The sequence below is a fragment of the Phocoena sinus genome, chromosome 15 (genome assembly GCF_008692025.1).
Source record: "Phocoena sinus isolate mPhoSin1 chromosome 15, mPhoSin1.pri, whole genome shotgun sequence".
In the NCBI taxonomy this organism is placed as follows: domain Eukaryota; kingdom Metazoa; phylum Chordata; class Mammalia; order Artiodactyla; family Phocoenidae; genus Phocoena; species Phocoena sinus.
Genome location: NC_045777.1, coordinates 68,935,312 through 68,955,745, shown reverse-complemented (window position 1 = coordinate 68,955,745; position 20,434 = coordinate 68,935,312). Strand labels below are relative to the sequence as shown.

The 20,434-nt window shown below is 41.6% G+C and overlaps 1 protein-coding gene across 3 annotated transcripts in view; it reads right to left on the bottom strand.

The window, feature by feature from the left end:
- Positions 1 to 341: 341 nt before the first annotated feature.
- The window catches only part of LCMT1 (leucine carboxyl methyltransferase 1), a 55,111-nt gene continuing 35,018 nt past the window's right edge, over positions 342 to 20,434 (bottom strand). Inside the window, exons 7-12 of one of the 3 annotated variants that reach the window (XM_032606746.1) lie at positions 16,315 to 16,417; positions 11,951 to 12,071; positions 8,440 to 8,541; positions 6,927 to 7,018; positions 3,348 to 3,445; positions 342 to 563 (exon numbers count right to left, since the gene is read on the bottom strand). In XM_032606746.1, the coding sequence (XP_032462637.1) occupies positions 541 to 563; positions 3,348 to 3,445; positions 6,927 to 7,018; positions 8,440 to 8,541; positions 11,951 to 12,071; positions 16,315 to 16,417 (539 nt within the window). In that variant the 3' untranslated portion in view covers positions 342 to 540. Of the gene's footprint in view, positions 564 to 3,347; positions 3,446 to 6,926; positions 7,019 to 8,439; positions 8,542 to 8,630; positions 12,072 to 16,314; positions 16,418 to 20,434 lie in introns of all 3 variants that reach the window. The other 2 variants (XR_004345954.1, XM_032606747.1) reach the window with 2 other exon arrangements.

The window sequence follows — 20,434 nt, the reverse complement described above, 5'->3', positions numbered from 1 at the left end:
TCTTCAAAGCCCCTTTTGCCACATAAGGTAACATGTTCACAGTTGGAGGGATCAGGGGCTCATCATTCATCCTGCCACAATGACCAAGGTGAAGGCGGATTTAAGCAGGAAAGGGCAGAAACGGGAGCAGAGACGAGCTCCAACATCTGGTCAAGGTGCCAAGTGCAATGTCGGGTGCTGCAAACGGGAGCACACAGGAGTAAATCCCGCAACGGACGAGCTAAGTCTGACTCACAGGGAGCGAGCCAAGGTCAAGGTCGGTTCCAGCTGACACAGCTGACACAGAGGTGAACCACAGCCCACCCAGGGGAGCAAAGGATAAACAGCAGAGGACCAACACACCGGCAATGGCAACTGAGATTTATTTAAACGGTAAAAGCCGACAGGAACAGGAACTGGTACAAGCACCTCGGTCAGTGAGGTCTCTCGGCGAGCGGGGAGACTGGTAGCCGAGGCCTAACCACCACTCAGGAAACTCGGAGACTCAACTCCGGAAAGGTCAGTGGCTTCAGCTCTGGCTCAGCACGAGTCTTGAACAGATCAGTAAGTTATTTCCTTCAAGCCTGGGAGGAAACACACAGAAGCTGTGAAGAGGCTCTCACGGATTGGGGCAAACAGCCAGCGGTGGGAGAATGTGACCCCCGGATCCCAGGCCCACAGTGACCGGCTCTGGGGCACCAGCCACACGTGTGATCACCGCAGCCCCGGCCTCCTGGTTGTGTAAGATGAGACTTCACAAGGCAACAGGAGGTTGGATGAGACTGTGTTTATGGGTGGTTTTGAAGGGATTGAGAAATGTTATAAGAGTTTACGGGCTCTCTGCAGTAAACCTGAAAGTCTATCCTTTAAACGCTGAACTTTTTTTTTTCTGAATAATACTTCTCATTCAGACAACTTGTTTAAGGAGTTCATTCTTGAGTGTTCTGCTTTTTACCTTAAACATTTAAAAATTAATATTGGCCTGTTTTTGGTGAGAAAGAAGCCAAAGGGCTAGTGACTAGCCTTAGCAATTTTGTTCACCCTTTTTTTTTTTTTTTTTTGCGGTACGCGGGCCTCTCACTGTTGTGGCCTCTCCCGTTGCGGAGCCCAGGCTCCGGACGCGCAGGCTCAGCAGCCATGGCTCACGGGCGCAGCCACTCCGCGGCATCTTCCCAGACTGGGGCATGAACCCGTGTCCCCTGCATCAGCAGGCAGACTCTCAACCACTGCGCCACCAGGGAAGCCCCACCCTTTTCTCTTTGAGTCAAATTCAGTGATAAAAGACTAGAGTAGGCAATTTATTTCTTCACATGTCTAGTAATTTTTTTATCGTACACTGACATGGCAGATAGCAAGCTGACGAGACTCTGAATTCTAGTGTCTTCCTCTGAAGAGCGCTGAGTTTTGTTCTGGCAGGCAATTATCTTATTGGAGAATCATCCTGATCTTCTACAGTCTTGGCTGCAGGGTTGTTTTAGTATGAATCTGTCTAGGTTTTGTACTAGAGCCTATTCTTTAGGACTTGGCCTTTTAAATGCTGAACTTCAAGCAAACACAGTTCTTTCTTCCCCACACACATATAAGTACAGTAAGTCCCCTACATACGAATGAGTTCCATTCCGAGAGCACATTTGTTAAGTCCAATTTGTTTGTTAAGTGCAACAAAGTTAGCCTAGGTACCCAACTAACACAATCGGCTGTATAGTACTGTACTGTAATAGCTTTATAATATTTGTCACACAAATAATACATTAAAAACAAACAAAAAATAAAGAAAACATTTTAAATCTTACAGTACAGTCCCTTGAAAAGTACAGCACTACAGTACAACAGCTGGCATACAGGGGCTGGCATCGAGTGAACAAGCAAGAAGAGAGAGTTACTGACTGGAGGAGGGAGAGGAGGTGGGAGATGGTAGAAATGAAGGATCGTCAGCAATGAGACGGAGAGCAAGCTGCAATTTCACTCACGCATGACGTTGATGGAACGCAAGTTTGCATCTTTGAAAGCTCGCACCTTGAAGGTCTGTATGTAAGGGACTTACTGTATTGATACAACGAAGCAGCCAGGCGCAAAGTGGGGAAAAGAAGCCCCTTACATAAAAATGCTCAATACATCGCTACTTTACAGAAACTAGAATTAACTCTGTGCTATTACAAACCACCTATATTTTTTAAAGTGTGAGAAACTTAAGTAAATTCAGACATAGCCTCATGACAGAATATTTATAAAGCCATTAAAGTGCAAGGGGAAATGCTTAGAATATTAAGTTAAAAAGATCAGGAATCAAGGTTACATAAATAGATAAATTCAACTCTGCTAAAAACAAAACAACATCTAGAAAAAGAATGGAAGGGAAAAGCTGCCAGAGGTTATCTCTGAGTGATGGGCACACGGGTGATTTTTTTTCTTTGCCATACTTTTTTAGAAGTTTCCAAAGTCCCTACTAAAAATTACACTGTTTTTAAAAGTGCGGGAGGACAACAGTACAAAACACACTAATAAACGATTTTTTAAATAAAAAATAACTTAAATGGATTTTGTGGGCTGAACTGCCCAGCTGGGTAAATTTATAAACTAGCGGAAAGATAAGCCCAAGGGGGATGATTAACAACCTGGAATTTTTACACAGGAGACAGTTTGTGACTCTGCCAAGTTCTTTGTTTTGTATGGACTACCTGCCTAAAGCCATGTGTCAGACACATCGATAGGAAGCTTAAGGGCACCTATGACATTAAAGGCCAGGACCGAGATCTACAATGGTCTCCACTGGCTGGAGAGCCGCCCAAGGGCTATCTCCCAGGGGAAGCAAGGTCAACAAGGGGCAGCTGTAAAGGAGGAACTCGATCAAGATCAAGGCAACAAGAAACACTGAGACAAGGCTCCATGCTCTGTCCCTATGGCCCTACTCTTCCAGGCCGGGGAAATTCATCTTAAATATAAGAGAAGAGAGAAATTCAACCCACAGCTACAGGGGTGTTGGAGAGATATAATGATCTGTGTGTTTAACATCTAGTAAACCTGGTTACAAGTTGATTAAAAAGACAATCATTGGGTCCTTTTATTAAGCTGATTACAAGACTCAAAGTCTCTTACCATCCAGCTGAGAAAATTCCACAGTCTTCTAAAGGGCTGTTGTTTTTTTTTCATATATGTGGTTTATTTAAACAGTTCTCCTGGGTTTTGTGCTATAAAAACACGGAGGATATAACAGCTGATTCTCTGGCTATGTTCATGGATCGGATCCACGTATATATATACGTCCCCTAGTTCTTCCTGGGTCAAAAATTCCCGTCAAGTCTTATGTTCTCTGGAGACAAAAAAATTCCCCCTTTCTAGGTTAAATCAATACAAGTGAAGTCACCTACCCAGTTCACTTCCTCCTTTGGTGGCCCAGCAAAGGCAGTAATGCTGCATCAGTTGTTCAAGAAGCTCCATTTCATCCAGGAATTCAAGGGACTCTATTCTGTGGAGAGAATGAAGAGACAACAGTACAAATGTATCCAATCAAAAATGAAGGTCATGACCCATGCTTATAGTCATGGAAAGGTGTTCAGGATATACTATGTGAAAAGAAGCAGGCTACAGAATAGTATGCATGGTGTGGGCCCATTTTAACTTATTTTTATTGAAAAGGAGAAAAAAATGCCATAAGCAAAGTCCAAAGTGACAAATGACAAACTAGAAAAAAAATGTTTGCAATAGAAATGACAAGGGGTAGATTTCGTTGTTATATAACGAGCTGTTACACTTCAATAAGAACATCTTTTAAAACTTATTTAAAAGATGGGTAAAAGACCAGTTCACTGGCAAGGAAAAACAAGAGCTTTTCAACCTCATTTATGTGAAAAGAAATGTAAATTAAAACACATGAAATGTTTTCAGCTAACAGTTGACAAAGATAAAAAAGGCTGATACATCCTTAAAAATAAATAAATAAACATTTTTTTAAAGGTTGATATACATTTTACCAAGGACATGGGAAAGAGGTGCTCTCCTGCATTACTAGCAGGATGACAAAATAGTATAACCTCTCTGGAGGGCAATTTGACCACCTCTATCAATGTTTAAAATGTACGCCCTTTCATTCTGCAATTCTGCTTTAAGAATTCACCCTATAGGTGTTCAAGAAATCTCACTGCAGCATCACAGCTGCAATGTAGTACAGCAAAAAGACAAAACAAAAAACAAACTTTAAAGTAGAAGAGATGGGTTGAATAGATTAAACACATTCATACAATAGGATACTGTGCAGCCATATAGGGTAGGTTTATATGAATTGACATAGTACATTACTATCTATGTAAAGAAAAAGTGGGGGATATATATGGTTATACATACATGGACTAATTTTGGAAACTGCAGAAGAAAGTGGTAATGGTGGTTGTCTCTTGAAACAGAAGGTGGCTGATGGTAGTGAGGGTGAGTAACCAGGTCTTTTGTTCTGTTTTCACTCTGTACTACTTTATTCTGGTTACATTTTTTCCCCATCATCTGCTTATATGACTTTTTTCCAAAAATCATTTTAAATGTAAACTTTTAAATATATAAACACACAGAGAAACATACGAAAACAGCTCTTTAAGATGTTTTCTGTTAAGATACGCACACACTGGGGCGGTGGGGACAACGCAGGCATTTCCAAAAAGAGTAAAGAAGAAAAATAAAAGGTGATCCATATTCCACTATTTACAGCCCTGTTAACATGCTGGTATTGCCATTTGTCCAGGCTGTGTGTGTCTGTGCTTGTGCACACGTGCGTGTCCATGAAAGTGTATAGATGTACACGCTTGTGCATGTTTCTGTATTTGTGCTTAGCTCCCACCCTGGTGTGCAGGCCAAAGAGTCACATCTGAAGTAAGGATGACTGTCCAAGGAGTACTCTGGTGGCTTCCCAGCTAATCTTAGCAGAGGACCTCAAGGCAGGCTTCCTACTGTGAGAAGGAACCAGCATCACGATCAAGGCTCCATCACCGTCATGACCAAGTTCAACTATCAGGACACACTAGACTGTGAAGCTGTTCCCTAGAAGGTGAACTCCGCAAAGGCAGGCATGACGCACAGTAGGCATCTGTTAAATCAACAGGCCTGCCTCCGGTTTCTTTTCATACGGAGTATCTGGCAAAAGCCCTTGACAAATGTAGACACAAACTATGAGGCATCTGCAGAGCTGGGAGGGCTGGTCGGCCTGGGGTGGACAGACCGAAGCCTGTCCCGCCTCTTTACCCACCTCTGTTAGGACAAAGGCTGCTGTTTGCAACATAACTAAATGCCCAGCTATAGACATTACTTTTTAATTACTTTAAAATTATTATTACCAAGGAAACAACCTAGGTGTCCACTGACGGATGAATGGATAAAATGTGGTATATATACTGAGATTTACAATGGACTATTATTCAGCCATAAAAAAGAATGAAATCTTGCCACATGTGACAACATGGATGGACCCAGAGGACATTATGCTAAAGGAAATAAGTCAGAGAAAGACAAATACTGTAGGATCTCTCTTCAGGTGGAATCTAAAAGAAAACAAACAAACAAACAAAACAATTGGTAGGTGCTGGAGGTGGGCGGTGGGAGGGCAGGCAGGCAAAATATGTGAAGGGGGTCAAAAGGAACAAACTTCCGGCTGTGAAATACGTAAGTCACGGGGAAGTAACGTACAGCATGGTTATTATAGTCAATAATGCTGTATTGCATATTTGAAAGTTGTTAAGGGTAAATCTCAAAAGTTCTCATCACAAGAAAAAAAAATTCTGGGAAAGTAGTGAAGATTGCTGCCATGTCCTGCCTGCCATTTGCTGCACACGGTGGGGCGTTGCTGCAGGACCTTGCTTCAGATGTGATGGCCTGCACTATGCAACCACTGGAAACTTCTTGCTCATCATTTGCCTGAAATCTTGGCTTGTGTTCACCTTTTTAAACAAAAAATATGCACCAAAAATGCCCACAAATTCAGCTACTAAATCTCCTTTAAAGATCTTCTTTAGAAGATCTTTTATTCTTTGGACTAACTGTGAAGAAACTGATGGAAGGTTTGTTTATTATGTTCTAAATGGAGTTTTGTTTACTACTCAAAATAAAGTGGTTCTCCTTAAAAAAAAAAAAAATCCTGTATGTGCAGTGACTGATGTAACTGGACTTATTGTTATCATTTCACAATATACACAAACATCGAATCATTATGTTGTGTACCTGAAACTAATGTTGTCTGTCAATTACACCTCAATTTAAAAAACTGTTATTAATATATATCCACACATAAATAACAGGTACCACTAAACAGGATGTGGTAACCCTGAACATCTTGACATGTAGAGATAAATACAATCTATTGTTAAGCTTTTGAAAGGATGGTGGTTTACAGACCAATACATGTAATATCAATCTACTGATTCAAAAAATATAAATCTATATATTGATAAATATTTATCTTTATATACACATAGAAAAAGAATACACCCCAGCTCTCTCTGGAGGGTGCTACAGAGCTCACAACTGCTCTATACTTCATGCACTTTACACTGCTCGAAAATTGTTTTATTAGAACGAGCATGTATTTCTTTTGTAATGAGAGGAAAAGTCCACTTAAAAATCCATAAGCAGACTTTTCCCCCTTTAGGAGCCCTTGGGCAATGTCATTTTCCTGCTTCTCCAAAACACAGGGATTGTGCAAGATTTCCACTGCAGAGGTGTAACTGCTTATTTCAACTAAGATAATCTGTTTGGGCATAAACCTTATCTTGGCTAATAGCTAATAAGTTACTCTCAAGGAGCTATCAATGTTTAATCTACATTAGCAGCAGTTTACCTTGTTTCAAAATAAGTCTAGTTCAGGGTTGAATTTTTTTTTTTGTTTTTGTTTTAAACATTAAAGGATACAGACAATGATGCCTTTAATTCACAGTTATCTGCCATGGAGCAAACTCTTGCCAATCCCATACCTGCTCACTTCGGCACGAGGTAATTTGCTGTACAATTCCATCATGTCGATGGCTGATGCCGATTCCCACCCACTCGACAGGAGCCGTTCTTTCTAAAATGTGCAGTGGAGAGAAAGGGAGAGGACAACGTGCTGTCATATGACCTGAGACACTCTTCACGCACACGGAATTTCCCTCAGAGGACTCCTCTTTCAAAAGCCCACCGTGGCCACTATCACCTTTCTTTTTTTTTTTTTAATTTTCCCATTTTCTATACTGAACACGCATTGTTACAATGGGGGAAAATGCATACTAAAGTATAATATTTAAAGAGAAATAAAGGAAGAAACTTTTCTATAAGCAACAGTTTTTTAAAGTACCCCAGTGGTAATGTGACACAAGCCATGTAAAAACTAATGTATTTAAATGGGGGCAGGGGTGGGAAGTGTCACTTTAGCAAAAAATTCTCAAAGGTGGGGGAGTGCTGGGGGCGGGAACTATTACAGGTTCCAAGAGATTTAAGGGATCGATCAGTCAAGTACAAAGTGGGAACCATGTTTGGATCCTGATTCAAATACACCAACTATGAACATTTTTTTAGACGACTGGGGAAAACTGGAGATGAATTGGGTGTTAGGTGCTATGAAGGAGTTTGTGTCGACTTGTAAGGTGTGATAATGGTATCATCATTATCCTGGGGGGTAGAAGGTCCTCGCTTTTTTTTAAAATTTATTATTTTATTTTTGGCTGTTCTGGGTCTCTTTTTGCTGTGCGCGGGCTTTCTCTAGTTGCGGCAAGCGGGGGCTACTCTTTGTTGCGGTGTGCGGACTTCTCATTGCGGTGGCTTCTCTTGTTGCGGAGCACGGGCTCTAGGCACGTGGGCTTCAGTAGTTGTGGCACGCAGGCTCAGTAGTTGTGGTTCTTGGGCTCTAGAGCAGAGGCTCAGTAGCTGTGGTGCACAGGCTTAGTTGCTCCGTGGCATGTGGGATCTTCCCGGACGAGGGCTTGAACCCGTGTCCCCTGCATTGGCAGGCGGATTCTTAACCACTGCGCCACCAGGGAAGCCCAGAAGGTCCTTATTGGTAGGAGAGTCACCTGAAGTATTTATGGGGAAAATGATATACTGTCTGGGATTTGCCTTAAAATATTCCAATGACACCATCAACAAAAATTTGGAGGCAGGGGGATAAATCAAACGATAATGACAAAATGTTATTAAATATTGAAGCTGGCTGATGGAATATGGGTGTTCATTTTAACTATTCCCTCTACTCTTATGTTGTTTGAAAAACGGCATAATAAGAAGTTAAGATAATAGGGGGTCGGAAATGTAAATCTGCATCTTCTATACCAAGATGGCAGGACAGGGCTTGGATTTCCCCCAGCACGATGAACCAGTAGCCCACGTGGAGCCCTAGCTGCCTGGAGGCAGGCACTCATGAGGGACTCTCACATTCTCTTATCTGTGAAGGGAGGGTGCCCTTTCTCGGTTGGCTAACGTTACAAGAGGATGTCCTGGTCTCTGCCCTCTGACCTGAGACTCTAACGACTTGCAGGTCTCCACTCCCGCCAGGTCACACTGTCGTCTCCGCAGGTTCTCAATCATGATCTGCCCAAACCGGTCATCCATGTTCACCTGGGAAGGGACAGAGGAGGCTGGGCACTGCCACAAGGATCTCTTTGTTTGTTAAATATGCAAGATTAAAACAACATCCTATTTCTAACCAGTCAAGGCTGATAATAACAACTGCAGGTCACAGAATCTTGAGTGCCATGCTGATGGAGTAGAGCCCCTCGAAAGGCAATTGGGCAGTGTCCATCCATTGCAAACACTCAGTCTGGGATCCAACAATTCCACTGCCAGCAACCTGTCCTATAGATAGACTCACACGTGAAAGCAAAGATGCAAGCACATTTACTGCAACATTATGCATGATAGGAAGAATCTGGAAAGAACTTAAATACTCATCATTTGGGGTTAAATTAATTCTGGCATGTTCATATAATGAAATACTATATAGCTGTGAAAACAGGAAAGGAAGATAGATAGATAAACAGATGGACAGATATGAAATGATCCCTAAGATAAACTCCTGAAAAGTAAGGTACAGAGGAATGTGTATAGTATGCTTCCATCTGCCCTTAGGGAAAAAAAAAAAAAAAAAAAACTCTTTCCACATTTATATATGCATAGGAAAATTCTGGAATACAGCAAGGTTGCTTCCCAGATTAGAGGCTGAGGTCTTGGGTAGATAAGAGACTTACTTTTCTTTGTCTACCCTATCGAACTATATGATTGTTTGTTTTATTCTGCATGTGGCATTACTTTTTGAATAAAAAACTGGTTTATAAAACATAATTTATATATGTGCACAATGTCACAAAACAAAATATTATGTACATGGGAATTCCCTGGTGGTCGTGGATAAGAGTCTGTGCTTTCATTGCCGAGGGCGTGGATTCGATCCCTGGTTGGGGAACTAATATCCCACAAGCCGCATGCAGTGAGGCCAAAAAATATTTATATATTATGTACATTATTGTATTGATAGCATATACACTGTTACTTTGTCATATACAAGGTATCTAAAATTCAGCACTTTAACAATATATGAAGTGATTCCCGGATTCATAAGCCAACACCAACGCCAACGCTACAAGACAAAATCCAACGTTACTCTTTTTTAGGGGGATGCATAAGGCTTATGTGGCACTGATGATAGGATTGCACACTATTCATTCAGGATACAAGCATATTTGTGAGCACAAACGCCTTCATTTTATTGCCTAGGCTTGAATCCTGGCTTGATACTTAATAGCTGTGAGGCTGTGAGCAAGATGCCTAACCCCTTGGTTCAACAGTCCTCTTACCTGTAAAACTAGGATAGTACTAGTACCCACCTTGAGGTTGTTGTGATGATTAAATAAGTTAATATATATGAAACTCAAAGAAGAGCGCCTGCTATACAAGTCATCAGATTCAAAGAATGTGCAATAATTATTATCATTACTGAAATAACCGTCATCCGTGTGGTTTTGTCATTTAACCACTAATTAAAAAATAATACATGTTATGTGAGCAATTGACAAATGTGAGGATGATGATTCTGTACTTGTTAGGAAAGAACTGAATTAAGGTAAAAGTTTATTATTCACAAAATGAAGGTGTTGGGTAGGGTTTAACCCCATCTAAGGACAGCTGTGGTCAACATATTGAAAACTCACATTCTCAGGCCTGTTCCAAAGTGACAGTGTCTCTAGTCAAAACTCACTTAACCCATTGTCTCTCATGTGATGTTGGATAAAGGTTTGTTGAATAAGAGAATACAAAAATGAAGCAGAGTGAATGAAATGGTACACATCCGAAATGTGTGGAAACATGGGAAGTGGAATTCCTTTTCCCCCAGGTATGGTATCCTGAAAGCAAAGATAGGTCACCAGGATTTATCCACATCAATACTAAAGACCGATGAGGCCAGCTACCATTATATCCATTCATTAGGACAGAAGACTCAGTCTGAGGAATGCCTCCAATTAAACAGAAAAGGAAGAAAAATCAAACAACCAAGAACCACCTATACAGGAACCTGGACTGGGTAAGGGGTGGGAAGGAGGCCAGGAGATCAAGGTCTAGCCTTAGACTTCTTCATAGCTACGTGACATTGGGCAAGGTCCTGTACTGCCCTTATCTGTAATAAAATATAAAAATAAAATAAAATGAGGTAAAAAACAAAATAAAATCAATAAAGCTAAACTAAAATAAACAATAAAAGTAGCTAAAGTGTATTCAGTGCTTATCATGAGTCCACTGCTGTTCAACATCTCATGAATTCCCATAATAATCCAGAGAAGCAGGTATTCTTTTTTTTTTAATGAATGCACTTGCCACATTTAATCTGAATTATTTAGACTTGAGAGGTAGGTATTCTTATCCTAGGTATCTATGTATCTAGATACCTAGATACCTAGGTATCTAGGTAGGTATCTCTCTCTATCAGAGAGATCCAAATAATAGCTAACTTAATAATAGCTAACTTAATAATAGCTAACTTAATAATAGCTAACTTAAGAGCCAGCAATGCTGTAAATGCTTGTGCACCTATTAACTCATTTATTAATTATGAAGTCGGGATATTATTATCCTCACTTTTCTGATGAGGAAGCAGGCACAGAGAGGTTAAGTAACTTGTCCAGGTCACACAGCTAGGCAGTCTGCCTCCAGAGCATGGACTCCCAACCACCAAGCAATTCTGCTCAGGTCACACAGTCAATAATAAGAGCTAGGGCCAAGATTCAGATCCAATCTGAATTATTCCGAAGCCCTAAAACATAACCCCTTTCGACACTGGATCAAAGGAGAAAAACAGGGAGCTCGTGGGCCAAGCTCAGTGATTTTAGAAAGTAGGAAATTTTACATTAAAATCCTGCATTTCTAACCTTTCTTGAAAAACTGGGAGTTCAGGCAACTCCAGGCTCACTGCACATGGTAACAGTTGGCTGGAACTGAATGGTGGGCACCCCATGAAATGGGACATGGATGCCCCAGTCCACCACAGTCCCCGTCACTCCACACTATATAACAGCTAACCAACTGCCTGCATCTGCATCACCACCTGTCTCTGAAGGCATCTGAGCTGCTACCCCTACACTGATGACAGCCACCTGTCTCTGAAGGCATCTGAGCTGCTACCCCTACACTGATGACAGCCACCTGTCTCTGAAGGCATCTGAGCTGCTACCCCTACACTGATGACAGCCAAAATTCCTTCCACCAAAATCTATGACTTTACAGGAAACACAATGATAGGAACTCAAACAACTTTCTTACAGGACAAGACAGAAGTTCCAAAAACTCTGGCTAAAAGTTGGCCGGCAGTCAAGAACTCAGGAGTACTAGGTTTGCGGGAACCGATTAATAAAGGAGATATGTGAGTGGCTGGAGGCAAAAGGAAAAGAGTAAGTGAAAACATTCCGAGGGTGCTCAGAGAGAGAAAGCCACCACTGGAGTCCCAAGCAGAAGGCAAGTTTCTCGTGCTTCCTTTTACCTGTTCGTAGTTTATGAACATGGCAGTCTCAAAACTCTTGGCTGCCCACTTGAGAAGGTTTGTAGATTGCTCCGGAGTCATGTAAACCAGCACACACTCAGCTATCAGGAGGGTTGGCAACCTTAACGAAAGAAGAAAAAGGCACATAAATATGTTTTCATCAAAATGGGACTCTCAAATTGCACTCACATTACAGGGAGGGCACTTCATACCCCAGGAAAACCAGAAGCACTAGTTTTCACATCAACAATCAGTGCACCGGGGCCCAAAGTTTTACACTGTAAAAAGGTGAGCAATCAGCAATGAGTTTTGTCTTGCTGGTGAAAATGTGTTAAATGTGTGTGGTAAACTATAAAAATAGCTAGAGTCTTCCCTACTGTGCACCCACAGTGCGGCGATGTGAACCCGCAGATTCTCCCACTCAGGAGGTGAAGCTTATTTCCCTTCCCCTGGAATCTGGGTTAGTCATGTAACTTGCTTTGGCCAATGGAACAGCAACAGACAGGATACAAGCAGAAGCTCGGAAATGACTTACACACTGGTGCTTGCTCTCTTGCTGCACTTGGAAACCTGAAACCACCATGTGAATGAACCCAAGCTAGCTTACCACTGGAGGGGAGGTCCTGTGGATGAGAATGAGGCAGCCCAGCTGACCTGCCCACTGTCCACACATGAGTGAACCCCAGGGCACATCACCTAAACCTGGCCCCCAGCAGACGAGCCACCCACCTAAGCCCAGGCCAGGTAAAGACGGCTATATGGGAGTTTTTTGTATTATTTTTGTAACTTTTTTGTAGACTTGAATTATTTAAAAATGAAGTTAGACATTTTTACAATATATTTTCTAAGAGGCAGCCATTAGCAATATTAAAAAAGAGGATTAATATTTTTCAAAATATAAGTGAAAGCAAAGCAAAGACAAGACAGTCCATAAAGGAAAACAGAATACAAATGAAACCACAAGGAGGAATACACAATTCGAATACTTGTCTCAACAATTGTTTTTCATCCATTTTATAGATCTCCAAAAGCGAGGCAAACTTCCCTATCAACAGCTAGCCCAATTTATACCCAATTACTTCCCTAACCTTCCAGCACATCTGCCAAAACAGATGGTTACTGCAACTATAGTTAGAGTCAGAGGCAACTGACTCAGGGTCTATCACGAGCCAATTCCTGTTCAACTGTTTTTGCATGCTGTTACTTGATCTTCAAAACCATCTTGTGAGATAGTATTTAGCCCAGTTAATAAATGAAACACTAAGGCTCAAAAAGATTTAAAAAAACAAAAAAACCCACTCCCCCCTATTAAACAACTAGTGAGCAGGAGAAGTAAGACAGAAACCCAGGGTGAGATTCTAAGACTCGTGCTCTCCTTATTCTGAGAGGGCTCCAGGCCCATCAGTATCAGCTTTAACCAATCTACTGCTGACTTCACAAATCCATGTGCCCCCAAGAAATCCAGTGGTGTCCTTGAAAGTTAAGACTTCCCTTCAGCTAAAAGAAAACACACTACTTGCTCAACATCGCTAATTATCAGAGAAATGCAATTCAAAACTACAGTAAGGTACCACCTCACACCGGTCAGAACGGCCGTCATTAAAAAGTCTACAAATAACAAATGCTGGAGAGGGTGTGGAGAAAAGGGAACCCTCCTACACTGTTGGTGGGAATGTAAGTTGGTGCAGCCACTATGGAAAACAGTATGGAGGGTCCTCAGAAAACTAAAAATAGAGGTAGAGTTGCCATATGATCCAGCAATTCCACTCCTGGGCATATATCTAGACAAAACTCTAATTCAAAAAGACACATGCACCCCTATGTTCATAGCAGCACTACTCACAATAACCAAGACATGGAAATCACCTAAACGTCCATCGACAGATGAATGGATGAAGAAGATGTGGTACATATACACAATGGAATACTACTCAGCCATAGAAAAGAACGAAATAATGCCATTTGCAGCAACATGGATGCAACTAGAGATTACCATACTAAGTGAAGTAAGTCAGAAGGAGAAAGACAAATACCATATGATATCACCTATTTGTGGAATCTAAAATATGGCACAGGGCTTCCCGAGTGGTGCAGTGGTTAAGAATCCGCCTGCCAATGCAGGGGACACAGGTTTGAGCCCTGGTCCGGGAAGATCTCACATGCCATGGAGCAACTAAGCCCGTGTGCCACAACTACTGAGCCTGTGCTCTAGAGCCCGCAAGCCACAACTACTGAAGCCCGTGCGCCTAGAGCCCATGCTCCGCAACAAGAGAAGCCACCGCAATGAGAAGCCTGCACACCACAATGAAGAGTAGCACCCGCTCGCTGTAACTAGAGCAAAGCCCATGCACAGCAACGAAGACCCAACGCAGCCAAAAAGAAATTAAAAAAAAAAAAAGGGCACAAATGAACCTATCTATGAGACAGAAACAGGCTCACAGACAGAGAGAACAGACTTGTGGTTGCTAAGGTGGGAGTGGTGGGAGGGACGGACTGGGAATGTGGGGTTGGCAGATGCAAACTGTTATATTGATATATAGAATGGATAAACAACAAGGTCCTACTGTATAGTGCAGGGAACTATATTCAATATCCGGGGGTAAACCATAATGGAAAAGAATATGAAAAAGACTGTATATACGTGTATAACTGAGTCACCTTGCTGTACAGCAGAAATTAATACAACATTGTAAATCAGCTATATTTCAATTTAAAAATAAATTTAAGAAAACACACTACATTCTGCAATCAGTGAACCACCCAAGGGTCTCCCCAAAGGAAAAAAGAAACACAAATACTCTTTACAGTGTATTGACCTTACTTCTGAACACCTGGTGAGACAGACTTAGACAATAAAGCTGGAGTGACAACACTGGGTCAAGTAGAGCTGTCCCTGACATTTGAGCCTGTGGAAATGTAAATCCTAAGAATGACAACCTGGTTGATGATTCTAGACTAAACACGTAAGCAAGAACTTCAAAATGTAGAGGTAACAGCCATCACTGTGCTGAAGTGTTAGGAAGACCACACTTTAACCCCCTATACTTCCCACCCCTCCATTGCCCAAAGCTCACCTGTATTTGCACCTGTCCTTACCCTCCTTCCTGCCCTCTCAGAATAGAGAGTGTTTCTCTTCCCTCAAAGGCTAGTTAACCTCAGTTAACCTCAGTCCATGCTCTACATACTCCCTTCCCTCTCCTCCAGCAATGATTTCCCTTGTTGCTAATTTCCTTCATCGTTTGCCACTGATTCTTTGCCTTCAATTTATTCTTTAAAATAACTTTCCCTTTCCCTTACCTGCCTTCCAAACCTCTCCCTTGAGTTACTCACCTCAAATATCCTTGAAAGTGTCACCTTCACCTATATTAGACCAGGTGGATATGCCTTTTCCTCCCACTAGCTCTTTATCCATTTGACCAGCATCACTGTGCTAAAACCACACATCTCACTCCCAAAGGTACCCACTCTCAAGAATTTGGTGTGAACCCTTCTGGTCCATTTTAAAAATACTTCTGTTACGTATATATGTAATCATGCAAATACAGTATTTGGGGGGGGTTGATGCTACACATTTGGTATCACACTGCAATTTAATTTTTAAAAAGTCAACATGAAGTTTTTGAGCTCTCGCTGAAGTCATGCATTTTACATAGCATTCATCCATTCTCCTCCTGGTGGACGTTTACGTTGTTTCCAATTTTCTGCTACTAAAAACAGAAGCTGCAATGAACATCCTCCTTGTACATACATGTAGACCTTCTCGGGGGGGACACACCCAACAATGGAACTGCAAATTCATATGGTACTGACAATTTTACTAGATAATTCCAGATCATTCCTTGCAATGGTCACACCAAGATCACTCCCACCAGTGGTGGACGACCATTCCTTTTCCCCCGATATCCTTGCCAACACTTGATACGGTCAGACTTTTACATTTTTGCCAACTTGGTGGTAGTAAAACAGAATTTCATCTGATTACTACTTAAGTTCAATACCATTTTAATATGATACCCTGTTTCCTCTTTGAGCTGCCTGGTGATCTATCCTTTGCCCATTTTTCTACTGGACTTTTTAAAAAATAGTAGGTATTCTTTATATACCCTGGATGCTAATCCTTTCTTTATATGTTACAATTATATGTTTCTATGCATACAATTATCTTCCCTCAAACTTATATTAGTAATCAGTATTTTACAAAAGCAATACAGGTGATTCTCATGGGAAAATAGACTCAAGGAACATTGCTTCTCAGAAAATTTCAGAAAACTACTCTAAGTAGCAATGAAAAAAGAATGGTACATGTTATCATGCTGTACCTCCAACTGGCCTTATCTCAAAAAGAGGTTAAAAAAAAATCTCACTGTGTATTCATGTTACATTTCTTTAGTTTCTCTTCCAGTTCAGGTATATCTCGGAGATCTGCTCCAATGATGGCATATCTTGTTGAATCCAATATGTGCCCATCTGTAAATGTAAGAAGAGATTATAATTTCAACAGAAATTGATCAAGAAGAGATTATAATTTCAATGGATGTGACTTTTTCAAAACTAAAGTAAATGTATTGTTTTCTCCATTATAAAAATGCATGCTCGCGCTTCCCTGATGGCGCAGTGGTTAAGAATCTGCCTGCCAATGCAGGGCACACGGGTTCGAGCCCTGGTCCGGGAAGATCCGGACATGCCACAGAGCAACTAAGCCCGTGCTCCACAACTATTGAGCCTGCATTCTAGAGCCCGCGAGCCACAACTGCTGAGCCCGCGTACCACAACTACTGAAGCCTGCACGCCTACAGCCCGTGCTCCACAACAAGAGAAGCCACCGCAATGACAAACCCGTGCACCGCAACAAAGACTAGCCGCCGCTCAATGCAATTAAAGAAAGCCCTCGTGCAGCAATGAAGACCCAACGCAGCCAAAAATAAATGAATGAATGAATAAATAAATAAATAAATTTATTTAAAAAATCAAAATCAAAATCCTGCTCGTTATGGGAAAAAAAATCAGGTAAGAGGGTGAAAATTAACTAAAAATCATACCTTCCGAAGACAACTATTAGTGTTTTAGTGTATAACATTCTAGCCTTTTTCCTCTGTGCTTAAACTCCTATGCACAACACGGACACATCCTCCCTCTCTCCCCCTCTCTCCCTCTCTGTCCCTCTCTGTCCCTCTCTTTCTCTCTCTCTCTCTCTCTCTCTCTTTTCCTCTCTCTCCCTCCCTCCCTCCCTCAAACGCACACACACACATACGCACACACCCTGCACAAAAAAAGATAATGGGGTCACCCAATACTTGTTCTGAAAGCTTTTCCTATTTAACAATAGTATCACGGACATCATTCTCTATGATTTCACCATGCTCCACGGAGTAGATAAAACAACTTACTTAGCCAATCGCTCAATATTAGACAGGCAGTATTTCCAAGTTTACTCCATCTCAGGCGAACATCCTTGTATACATGTCACAAAGGACTTGTCTGTCCAGTTATGCAGATTATGATGAGAAGAATTAGGAGATAAAAGAGTAAGCCTATTTAAATATTGGTACCAATTGCTCTCTAAATGTTTTGTCAATTTGTGAGCTATTATGTTTAAAAGAAAATAGTTTATGTACTAAAGTATTTACAAATAAAATATTTCCTTTAAAATACTCCACCAGAGGTTGGATGGAATGGTATGTATAGTAGTTCTCAAGCTTTGGCAGGCATCAGATTCGCCCAGAGGGCTTGTTAAAACAGACTGATCAGGCTCCAGCCCCTGAGTTTCTGATTCAGATTTTTCAAAAGTAGAAATCTGTATTTCTAACAAGTTTCCAGATGGGGTTGATGCTGTTAGCCTGGGACTACACTTTTAGAACCACCAGTACAGATGAAATGAGACTGGCAATAAAGTTAGGCGATGGGTACATGGAGGTTCATCAATCTAGTCACATTATTTTTGTGTAGGCCTGAAATTCTTTTCAATCTAAACTCTCTATTTTTAAAAATAGATTATAATTAAAAAAGAAATTAAATTGCTTGATTATTTACCTGAAGCCACTGTTCACTCAACTTCCTCAAAGTACAAACCACGGAAGAAGCTGGGACATTCTACAGCCATCCTACATCATTGCTAAGAACTCAGGTACCCTCCTGAGAACCCACAGCAAAAAGTGTGGGAAAGGTGAAACGGCATGTAAGCAGGTTCTCCCTTATTTTCTTGAGAACCCCATTCAGCGGGTTCAAATACACTTGGCCACACCCCATAAGCTACAAGAAATACCTCCTAGGAATCTGCTAGATGTCAGGAAACCACCAAAGGGCAAGGCTGGGAAACCCAGAGTCAGTCCCAGGCACCATAACACCTGAGTCCAGAAAAGAATATCGAGAATGTGAAGGCACTTGCTTGCCCTGCTGTGAAAACAAGCAGTGATTCCCAAGTGCCTGTGTGCCTTCTTACAAATAGCATATATATTCAAGACGAGTTTTTCCATACCTGACCACACACACACACACAGACACACACACAAAGAGACCATCAGAATGTTGAAGCATGTGGTCTCCTTGAACTGTGCAACTCATTCTGAGTAAGACATGAGTCACTCAGGGATGTGGATCTAAAGGTAGCACACAAGACAAAAGTGGCACATGGTCATGATTACTCTTAAAAATTGAGCACAAGGTCAAAATTGAGCAAGGGTCAATGACCTGGGGCATAGCCAGCAGTGGCCCATCCGTGTGCCCTGGCAAGCTGGCATACTGCCTGGGAAGTGCTGGATGTGATGTCCCCAAGGTCCCGTTAACGATAGATCTGACGCTCTAATAACGCACACCACACACCCATCATGATCCCCATGCTCCTCTGAAGTCAGGGGCTACTCAAGCTGTGTAGAAATAGAAGGTCTATTAACCGCCCTTGAAGGATGCCTTACCTTCATTTCACAAGAAACAGAATGCATTTGGTAGAGGATACAGGCTCAGGGCAAGTTTCAAAGGAGTTTTACTATTCTGGGAAGATATGCCATTTTTATAAAATCTAACTCTAGCAAGAGACCATGGGAACAACAAAAAACCCTTGATACCTTTGGAATGCTTCTGAGACTGGGTGAGAAAAAGACCTTGCTCACCAAAACGAGACCCACAATCCCTTCCTTCTTTTCTATTTTCTACTTCCTAAGAGAAAAACGGGAGAGGATTAAAAGCTTTTTGTGTGATACTCTTATAAGAACAACTTTCTAAAGGAATAGCCCATACTTGCCCAATTCTGGAAAGCCAATTAACATTGATTGAAAACATCCGAACTGCTACTAGTAGTTCCTTCTGTGATCAATCTTTAGAGAACTGACTTCTAAGAGGATTTAAGAGGGAGAACCCCTGAAAATATAACACCATGATGGGTTTTTAAAAAATTAAGAACCAATTTGTACATGGCCAGAATGAAGAGACAAGTATGAAAATCCTATTCCTCAGGCTTGGTCATCATTTCACTCAAGCGGCAGTTCTCAACCAGGGCAACCTTGTCCCGAGGGAACATCCGGCAGTGCCTGGAGACATTTTTGGTTATCGCCAACTGGGGGATGCTAGTGGCATCTAATAGGCAGAGGTTACGGATGCTGCTAAATATTATAAACTGTGCAGGGCAGCCCCACAACAGGGAATTATCCGGCCCCAGGTGTCAGGAGGGCTGAGGTTAAGAAACCCTGCATTAAACTTACACACAAAAATTCAAAATCACTAGTTGACGTTAAATTTTTAAAATCCTTAAATAGTTCTAATTATTCTTGGATAGGGACAACTTAACATGCCGTAGCTTTTATCCAGGACATGGTTCCCAAGATGAAAACTCTCTTTGGAGTACACCTGCAGAGGAATGGGCTTTGGTCTCAAACAGCCCTGACAGCAAATGTCTACTCTGCCAGTTCCTAGTCGTATGACACACTGCTCACGCCTACTTTTAAGTATAAAATGCATACAATGGCAACCTCATATGGTTGCGGCTAAGATTAAGGGCAATGTCAAAGTGCTGAGCTTCACGGATCCCAAACTGTACTGAGGTGCCCTGGGGCGGCACAACCAACTCACAAGGGCAGAACAGGATGTTTTAAATTTTTGAGGGAAACGCAGAGATACTCAACATGCACCAGACACAAGCAGACCATCAGCTCAAGGCAGTCACAGTTTCCACAGGAGACTTCTCTGCAATCCTTTTAATGACACCATATCTCTGCAAAGCTGATTTCTCAGGTGTGACTGTGATGAAAAAGCCACTACTGCTCAAACATCATTTGCAATATTGCAAGAGGAACAGGTGGTAGTGTCCAATCTGGCTCCCAGGTGAGGTCATAAAGGGCCCGAAAGGAGCACATATCCCATTAGAAGTAACTGTGGTTATTTAAGAATGAAATTAAGAGAGCATTTGTTCTTAGAATGTAAGTGGCTTTTTTTTCAAATGACCAAAAAGTTGTTAGGACATAAATACTTACAATGCTTGAACCCAACTTATTA